The 9,896-nt window shown below is 41.2% G+C and overlaps 1 protein-coding gene and 1 long non-coding RNA gene across 17 annotated transcripts in view; both read left to right on the top strand.

Moving 5' to 3' along the window:
- Positions 1-9,896, top strand: part of col13a1 (collagen, type XIII, alpha 1) — a 125,913-nt gene that overhangs the window by 87,441 nt on the left and 28,576 nt on the right. For 14 of the 16 annotated variants that reach the window (XM_034898311.1, XM_034898318.1, XM_034898316.1 and 11 more), the window contains 6 exons: positions 96-188; positions 1,729-1,770; positions 1,873-1,890; positions 2,409-2,435; positions 2,999-3,043; positions 5,183-5,209. In XM_034898311.1, coding sequence (XP_034754202.1) covers positions 96-188; positions 1,729-1,770; positions 1,873-1,890; positions 2,409-2,435; positions 2,999-3,043; positions 5,183-5,209 — 252 coding nt within the window. The remainder of the gene's footprint in view (positions 1-95; positions 189-1,728; positions 1,771-1,872; positions 1,891-2,408; positions 2,436-2,998; positions 3,044-5,182; positions 5,210-9,896) is intronic. The other 2 variants (XM_034898312.1, XM_034898309.1) reach the window with 1 other exon arrangement.
- LOC117960425 lies at positions 5,587-8,628 on the top strand. Its single transcript, XR_004660150.1, has 3 exons — positions 5,587-5,671; positions 7,203-7,208; positions 8,618-8,628. It is a non-coding gene; the product is annotated as an uncharacterized LOC117960425 (long non-coding RNA).

The raw sequence follows: 9,896 nt of genomic DNA, 5'->3' as shown, positions 1-9,896 counted from the left end.
AGTCCTTTGTGGTGTTGTGTGAGGTTGTTGTGTTGACATGGCCAGTGTGGCGAGGCACGCTCCAACACTTAAGGTTTTAACTCAAGGTCTCCCAGCAGGGCGAGCCTGGAGCGCAGGGACCCCCGGGACCTCCAGGACCCCCAGGACTCCCAGGGACCCCAGGCCTAAATGGAGCCACTGGCCCAATGGTGAGTCCCAGTCTGAGTTCAACCAACAATCAAAATTCTACCTTTACAAGTTTGAAATAGCCACCTCGCAAATCATTTCACTCTTCGCACAAACAACAGAAATTGTTAGACAGAGACTCAAAAACCTTTTAATAAGTCTACTCAGCATCCTCCCATGTGATTCTGAGTAATATCAATGGTCATGTAATGTTTCTGTCAATATGTTATGACTTCCTTACTTTATCTGTGGCTCTCAGCCCCAAGCCTAAATGTTCCTGCTGAATACTTTTCAAAAAATACATTTCATTCATTGTTATTGAGAAAACTATATTGGAACCACAGCAGGTGATTGGACTTTTATTTTGGCATCAACTAGTTGTAAAATATAAGAAAAAGTAATGCATGGCTTACTGTAACTTTCCAATGATAGGGATGTCTGTCAATAAATCACACATATCTCTATGATGGCAATTTGAAAATAATTTTAGCGTTTTGTTTCCTCTCTGTGGACACATCTGTGTCGTATGGGAGTTACCATAATCACCGCTTTCCATGCTGAAAATACATATCGAAATGTTACTATACCTGGGAAACTGACATCTTATTATTAACACTTAATTATACAAAGGTTCCTGAAAAGCAAACATGTCGCTGCATCAATTCAGCCAACATCGGTTGCTTACAGCAGGGATCTTCAACAGGGGGTCTGGGACCCCTAGGGGTACTCAGAGTCAATTAGGGGGGGGGGGGGCTCCAAAATACCTATAGTTAAGGTAGTCACTAAGGCAATCTACAGAGACACTAAGTATGTATGTTTTAACATTAAAAAATGATTTATAAAATGCTATTTAATTAGCTTAGTATTCTGTGAGAAAAATATATCCATAAAATCTTTAGGCTCCCCTTCCATTTACTGTAGGCCCAGATTAATATGCAACTTCATTTTGTACAATATACTGTATGTAATAGGAAGTTTCTTTTTGAATTAAGGGGTCCATGGCTTAAAAAATTTCAAGACCCCTGGATAAAAGTAATTGAATCCAAATTTAATATAATATGTAGTGTAAAAGTAATGCCCGGTATTTAACCCTTACTAAGCCAACAGTCTAAAGCTGTACAATGTGATGAACCTTTACAAACCATGAACAGGCGAGTCTTACCCTATTCCATCCATCCCTACATGACAGGAACACATCCATGCTTTGGAAACTACAGTACATAAAGATTCCAGAGAAGTGAAAACATTGTATTCAAAGTATTATAATGGGTGTATTCACAAGTTCACTTTGCTCAGGGACACCATTAAAATCGGTCTATGACTCAGCTGTTTCTAAACTGTTGCAGCCGTTTTCACTTTGACAACCAATAGAGCTGTTGTAGTTTGTACAAGTTTAACCTGCAAGGTGAAGTCCAAGCCTAATATTTTAGTGGGAAAATATTTTGGATTTACTGTCACGCTCTAATCCATGAAAAGCTTGGTTGCATATTCAAATGGCGCCATGGAACTGGCCTGTTGGATGGTTTGGAAGATTCTGTGCAAATGTTTGTTCTTGTCATACAGGGGAAGCCTGGTGAACCAGGCAAACCAGGAAAAGACCCAAGGGTGAGCTTTGGTTCAGTGAGTCCTGAGTCTACATATATTTTTCAAACAGACGTTTGTTGGTGTGACATTAACCTCTTTGTGATTTCTACATTTGTTCTGCAGCTTCTACCAGGCATGAAGGTAAACATCTTCCTCTTCTTGTCCAAACAGCAAAATTACAATTCTAAAAAAACTTGATTAGCATCACGGTGGCCTCTCATGATGACTCGAGACTTATTACAGACAAACACAGCCAGGCCCAAATAAAACAAGCCACATGAAACGGGGACCGAGCCAAGATGTCTCCACTTGGTCTCTGTGCAGCTGCTCTGATATTCAGACCCGCCCCACCTACACAACAGAAACTCTCTCTGTCCTTTGGATGTGTTAGTACATCTCCACATGATGCATTAATCACCACGGATTATTTAAAGGGGGGATGTAGATTTTGAGGTCAGAGGCCTGTCAATGCCTCTCACTGTGGAAACCAAGCCAGCAGGAAGTTGTCTCTCTTGTGATTGGCTTTAGCATGCAGCACCATCAGAAAATCATCTTCGTGGAATCAGGATTTTGAAGCCTTCAATTATTTTTTTCTCAATATTAAATACTGAAACACTGGCTGGATATGTACAGTAAACACTTTGTTTTTTTCTCCCCAGGGTGAGGCAGGTGTGCCAGGACAAAAGGTGAGCTCTCTTTTGTGTTTCACTTTTGATTATATGGCATCCAGAATTTGGGTAGATTGGACAGGAAATACTTTTTTCAGTACACATTCTACTGTACACAATTTCAATTGAGTAACTGATGGCTTTTTCATCACACTCATAAAGCAATGACCATCTATGTCCCTGAGTAATGGTACACTTAGATGTACTGTATGTATTTTGAGTTACGTGCTGGGACTAAATTGTATCTCTTGTTGCTTTGATGTGGCTAAAAAGATCCTGTTTTAATGTTTTCACAAGTAAAAGAGTGTCCTATCTGTGTGCAGTAGGCTGGAATTTTAGAGTTAAATAGACATACAGTACGATTCAGGACTTTTAGAACTCCTCAGCCTGAGATGCTTTCACCAAATTATTTGCTTGTGTCGTGTCCACACACCATCTGTTTGCTGATAGCAGGCCTGCTGTTAGGAATTAAGGACAGGGGGACAAAATCTTCCAAATTATTGATGCCCCTTGTCCTGGCCGGGTCAGCTTTCTGTGAATCACTGTAAAGTTATAACATTTGTCTTGTTGTCCATCCACAGGGGGATCGAGGTGATATTGGCCCTCTAGGTCCTCAAGGCTCAAAGGTATTCCAATTTCTACCTGTTTTTAGAACATTATCACGTTTAACTGTGGATTTTTATTTGCTTTTAACTCAAAAGGTACATGATAAAAAAGTTGCATATTGTATCTTTGTAGCCGTGTGTAGGTTTTCTGTCTGGGTTTTGTCCTGGAGACCAAGCTATCAGACTCAGCGGGGCATTTCATTCTAAAGGCCCTGCAACTTAACCAAATTCTTTTGTTGCCTCATCTGCCCAAGACAAATGTCTCCTATAGGAGACAATAAAGGCTTATCTTGTCTTATCTTTTTTTAAAACCTAACCTACAATCTTAAGAAGACACACTCACATGGGTTGTCTAACTCACATGGTTAAAGCTGCATATAAGCTTGAGCTTAAAGAGTGAGGCCTGTGGATTTTGTCCTCCATCTTGTCCCAGGAAGCACGACAGTTTACAATTTCTTTAGTTTTTATTAAATGAAGCTTTGGGAGTTATTTAGAAGTGACCTCGTAAAATGATGCAGGTGGCATATGCTGCCACATTTATGGTTTTGACATTCATTTAATGGGAAGTGGATGTTGGGTTATTGCATGATAGTCTCCTTAGTGTTTAATAGGGATGAACAAAGTATACACACACACACACAAACACCCACACACACACACAGTGTGGATAGCAGCAGCTTAAAAGCTCTAACCTTGGCTTTGAAGCTGTGAGCAATGTCCGCTACACTCTTCACGTGCTTGTCCTGCAGTTTTCCATGGCTTATCAGACTTCCTCTAGAGGACACACACGTACATGGACACAGCAACTGGTCCACACTATTCCAAGCCATTATATGACATTTCTAAAGACTCAGATTTTGGGACATTGTAGCTGACAAAAGGAGAGATGCCAAAAAAAAAGGACTAAATAGTTTGGTTAGTATGTTGAAAAGAGGATTGTATCTGTAGCAGCCCAGAGACAGGACCTCATGGTTCCAGATTGTCTCTAGACTCAACTCTATTAGTAAGATGAGTGAGAGTGAAATTGTAAAGCGAAGGAGGCTACAAGAATGATTTATAGAGGGTTTAGGGGAAATAGTTTTGAGCTGCTCTAAAGCTCGTTATGAGCTTGTTCCACTGTCTCTAAGTGGCCAAAAATATCACTAAACGCCACATCTGACATAATATTATCATATAAAGTTACTGTGGCTAACATGTTTATGGCTGCCAACTCTCACGCATTCACCTTGAGACTCAAGCAATTCAATGAAAAACCAGTTGCGGTGTAAAAAACAGGATTTGCGGCGTACAAATAGGAAACTGAAGACAGAGCAGTGGTTTGCTGAAATTATTAGTAGGCCTCTTCAGAATAGTCTTCTATATCTATGACCTTCCACTCCGTTGCCGCCAGAAATTCTGCCGGATGTCAGGGATTTCGGCCAGATGTCCGTTACCTTCCCCGGTCTTTTTGGGTGAAAATAGTTCTGCTTTGCCAGTCTGTTTATTGGTTTATTTATCTTTTTTTCTGTTTTTAAATATTATTTTTTGGGCTTTTCTGCCTTCAATGAACGTGATGCTAGGTGAGAAAAGGTTTGAGATTAACTTTTACTCTTCTCCTTCCACTAAATTCTACATAACTAAAGAGAAACATCTCAGTCATCTGGGTATCATCAAACAGTCACGCTGCTGCTGACACAACAAAGCCACAGTTTATATCTGGAACTTGACTCTCTGTGAAAGGGAAGGCCATTTTAAAGGTTTTGACGCTGGGACCGCTGGAAGAACCGTGTTGCTTTGAGCTTCTGTGCAGATTATTGCCTCGGAAACTTCAGCCATTCTCCCATCTCACGTTGTTTTCCCATGGTCTCAGTCTCAAAGCCTGATTCTGTTTTCTGCCATGAGCTTTATGAGCACATCAGGCGACTGAGTTAAGGGTCAGTAAGAGGACACAGCAGAGGCCTTCGCCGCCACTATAATCTAGACTTTTTTCCCAGAGGTTGCACAACAACTTCTTAAATGAAATGCAAATGCTTCTTCAGCTTGCACATCCATTCAGAGGCTTTGGAGACAGTCCTCACTGCAAACTGGAACGCCCAAAGAGGATCTCCCGCTCCCTCTACTGGATTGCTGTGATTGTTGTCACTTGTTACATTTACGGTTTGTCTCTGCTTTGCTTCACAGGGAGATATGGGAGACCAAGGAATTAAGGTAATATGTTTTACCTTTTCAGCATGAATCGTCAGTTTTGTTCCTATGTACAGTACAAGCCTTTAACTGAAAACACCGTAACTGAGTCTGGATCTAGAACAGGGGTGTCAAACTCAACTTTAGGGGCCCATTCAGTTGAAAAAGACAAATATCTTTGAATATTAAATTGCATGACTCAAAGTTTGGTCGACATAAAGCGCTAAAGAGGTCAGCAAAAGGTTTCTTAGGCATCATAGAGGTTAGCAAGTCAAGAAATACTATAACTTTATTTAATAACAACCTGTTACACAGCCTGAATATGCAAAGTGACAGGTTCTGTGGAAATCTGTCCTCTCAAATGTGTTTCCCATACTACATCTAGTAACTAGGCAACTGTTTATTGTGGACCTAAATTGTAATGCAGGCTGGATCAAAATTTGCAAGGGGCTGGATTTGGCCCACGGGCCTTGAGTTTGACACGTGGTCTAGAATAACCTTTAAGATTCTGTATTAATCAAAGTGGGTGAAGTCTGAGTCGCCTTACCCACCTAGTCTGGTTTAAAAATCTCTTCTCCACGGGCTGCTGTTTGATTTTTTTACACTAAAACTACTTGCCGCTTGTGTCCTGGGAGCGACATGATAGAAGGCCCCTGAGGTCTTGGAAGATTTAGACTTTCTACTGTCAGGTCCATGTCAAAAAGGAGTTGTCCCTTTCCCCCCAAGCCTAGTCTTTTGATTTCCCCCTGGTTGAAACAGCGTGTCTGTTTTAACGGCCCCACTGCTTCTCTGAGCTGATGTTTCCAACCATTCTGTAGGGAGATTAAGAAAAAAGGAGTTTCCCAGGAGTAAAAAGTTAAGCATGGAGTGTGTGTGTGTGCGCGTGTGTGTGGGCATGTGTGAGCGTGCGTGCGTTTGTTTATGCATGGCAAGATCCCAGACGTGGCCACTGGAGTCTTCATGATTAAAACTTGGTTTACTTTTATACATTTAGTAAGTGGAAAGGCACTTCAAAAGTTTGTATTGTATTAGTATTGTAATACTAATACAATTGTATTGTATTCCATGTATTTATTACTGTCAGCACCACTCTGACTGCTGCTCTATAAGAGTAAAGTCTGATTGGATGGACGGGTCATAAATACAGGGCATTCAGTGGGGGAGCAGAGTTCGTGTCCCAGAAGAAGTTAAGGGGTATACACAAGAGACTTTCACCCAGGAGATGGGTGTTTGTGTCCCAGGAGTTCTACTTAAGGGGATCCATGTGTTATCCTAAACCACAATCATTAACTGGGAAGACTGCTAAAGTTCCCTAATGTGGTAGAATATGAAAGAAATTGTTTTGCATAAGTTTCCATAAAATATCACACGAATGAAAAATGCGATGAGATCCTGCCAAAGATGCACAATGGACACTTTCAATTCTTGTGATTTCTTGTTTTATCGGCTTGTCTGGCCTACTTGGTTCTATCTTTATTTGATTTTGATCCTATACTGTAAATCTGATGGAAACATGTTATTGCTTATGAGACGTGGTGCGTCAAGGGTTTGGTTTTCTGCACTTTTGTTCATCTCAATGCTGCTGATGGGCTTCTAATTTATTGATATAATACCTTTATATCTGTCCACTTTTATATGGACTAAATACGGAGGAGTCCCAGCTCTTCTTTAGCCATGGTAGCATGGAAGTGGAAGTAGCAGTCGCAGCCGTGCGTCCGGGTGTGTTCTCTCCATTAAGTCTCAAAGATGGATAGAGGGGGGAAAAAGGAAGAAAAAGTCAAAAGCGGAAAAACTTCAAGGAAAGAGCATATTCGCCGTTATCCACAGGAAACAGCGATTTGGAAAGGCTTTTATTGTATAATAATAAGAAAGAGAAAGTGCTTTTGCAGGTCAATCTTTCAAAGTTAAGGTATGGTCCTAAGGAGTTCCATCAACCCATGAGAAATCTGTTCTATGTATAATCTCAGAGAGATGGCTGCTGGCGCCTTTGCAGAGGGAAATAAATTGGGCCAGGTAGTGGTTTGTGGTAAACACAAGACCCATTACTGTCTGCTGTCCACAGATGATGACTTTTCTAGACCCATGCTCTATAGTTCCAAGGTTCCCGGCAGGCAACGGGCCTTCATGTCTAGCCATGAAGGAGTCAGACAACACTACCACCTCAAGAGCTTGTCCCATCTGTCACTCGTGAAAGTGTCTGTACAATACACTACTTTGCTCTAGACTGATCTATTAAGCTGTGTTTGGAAGCAGCTTTAAATTTACTTCACCCGTGGGAACAGCAACAGGCGACGACAGCCAGAGTGGATTTCATGACGAAGGACAGTGTGTGAAACGCTATCTCCGCCTTTTTTCTTTTCAACGCAAATGCGAAGCAATGAGCTACACAGCTGGAGGAAATGTTATAAGCAGAGGGTAAGACAGCAGTTAAGTTCTCCAATCACCCCCCGTGTTTTATTATCTTCCCAGTGACCACATGTCTGTATGCAGCACTGTACTGCATGTATTAGCTCTCTATCAGTAAATTTAAAAGGACAAAATGGAAATGGATTCCTTTCCTTGAATGGACATACGTCATTTTTTAACAAAACAAATATAGAAAAGCATTGTCTTTATGAGAAATCTGAATCCCCTGAACTAATCAGAACGCACTGTCGTTTAGATTGGGTTAGATTCCTGCTTTCACTTTGCAAGATACCAAATACTATTATTTTGTCCAAATATTCATGGTTGCCAGAGGTTAATTCATTGAACAATACTCTTTGCTTTCCTTTCCTTTGGCGTAATTATCAACTTCATTTTCTATGATTTATATTACACTCTGCACATTCTTGGTCTCAGGGTGTACAGAAAGGGGGTGGGGGGTAAAAATGACAAAGTCAGAATGAAAAGGACAGTGCCATTAGTAATGTCTGGGCAAATTAGCAAAAAAAAAAAAGACAATGACCTGGCTCTAAACAGACAATTTGTGCAATGATTTAAGAGGAGCAAGCAGAAATGTAACGTCACAGTCCATCAACAGGAAGGAGGACCCAATGCAGACACCAAGGGAGAGCAGAATGAATGAATGCACTTTAGTGAGGGGTCAATGAACTGGTTTATGATTGGCAGCAGAAGGCAATCCAAAGAGGCCAACAAAGTATGAGTCGGGTAGATTTCCTAGTATGCCTGAAACTCACAATAACTGCATCATCTGTACTTAACATTCACTAGAAACAGTTTGTACAGAGTGAGGCCTTTACACACGGGGGCAGTGAATAAACAACACGCAAAAGTAATCGCCTGCAATTACCTGCAAATATTTCACTTAAAAACCATTTATACCAGCCGGGATTCAAATTCACGACGGTTGTTGTTGATGTTTTGGACATTCCCACCAGCTCATCTACCGCGATCCCACAGTTTGACGTCTTTCTAGAGATGCTGCTGAAGAGAGAGAGAAAGTGGCGGGAGATATGTGTAGGGCTTTTATTGTGATAGGTAAGGACAGAAAGAGTATTTCTTTTAAAGGCTGCCTTTGTCAAGGTTGAAAGGAGAAATAAACTTAGCTGTCTATACAGCCGTCTGTGTAAAAGTACTCAAGGCAGAAATAACAGTTTTGAAAAATATATTGACGTGCAAATTATTTGCACAAAACCACCATCCACCATGTGCAAAGACCTTAATCAATTAAACCGTTGTTTGCTGTCTTATAAGAGTAATGTGATGGATACATCTGAAATTGACTTTTTATAATTTAGGCAGAATTGCTTCCCAGCATCCATGTGGTGTTGATGTTTTTAGCAAAATACCTCATTTTGATATATTTTCCATTAGTGACACTGGCTGACTTATAACTTCTAAGAGCTCTTAATTTTAAAAGATCTTGGTAAGCCTAATCCTGTCCATCTGTTGCCAATCATACTATTTTACTGTTTTGTGCACACATGTACATGCTTGTAAGTCATTATGACAACTCTGGCAGTGATTAGCTGTGTCTCCATGTCCTCCCTCTGGGACTGAGTGGGACAGGATGACTTGGCTCCAGTACAGAGTGAAAACAAGTGATCCTGCAGCATCAAGATGATTGCAGTTCCTGTAAGTGTGAGGGTGACAGATTGGTTCAGACCCATCTATCAATACTTTTCCTCTGAAGTGGAAAGCCTATAGCTGCATGGCTTTAAGAAAGAGATTAGCATATTGATAAATCATGACATGGCATGCCTGTGTGACAGATCCATCTGGGTCTACACCCGCTGTTTGTCACGGAAAGAGGGATGTTAAAATAGACCAAAGGACAAACTATCCAGGACCAGAGGAATGCTAAGAGCTGATTGGAGCAGTCATGGATCAAAGAGAGATGTTGTTTCCTGTTTGGGGCAGTTGTTTTGGGAGTATTTTTCTAAGGAACCCGTTTGTGCATTAAAGGTCCCAAGGCATGGAAATTTCACTTTGAGTTTTTTAAAGATTTGTATGCGTACCCCCAGCCTGCCTATGGCCCCCCAGTGGCTAGAAATGGTTATAGGTGTAAACCGAGCCCTGGATATCCTGCTCTGCCTTTGCGAAAGCTCAGATGGGCCGATCTGGAATCTTGCACCCTATGAGGTCATAAGGGGCAAGGTTACCTCCCCTTTCTCTGCTTTGCTCGCCCAGAGAATTTGGCCCAACCATGAGAGAGAGACATCATGACTTTTAAACCAGCAAAGTGGCAGTTGGTCAAGGCCACACCCCA

The sequence above is a fragment of the Etheostoma cragini genome, chromosome 17 (assembly GCF_013103735.1).
Source record: "Etheostoma cragini isolate CJK2018 chromosome 17, CSU_Ecrag_1.0, whole genome shotgun sequence".
Classification (NCBI taxonomy): Eukaryota; Metazoa; Chordata; class Actinopteri; order Perciformes; family Percidae; genus Etheostoma; species Etheostoma cragini.
Note: the sequence above shows the minus strand (reverse complement) of the source record. Positions and strands in the feature narration are given on the sequence as shown.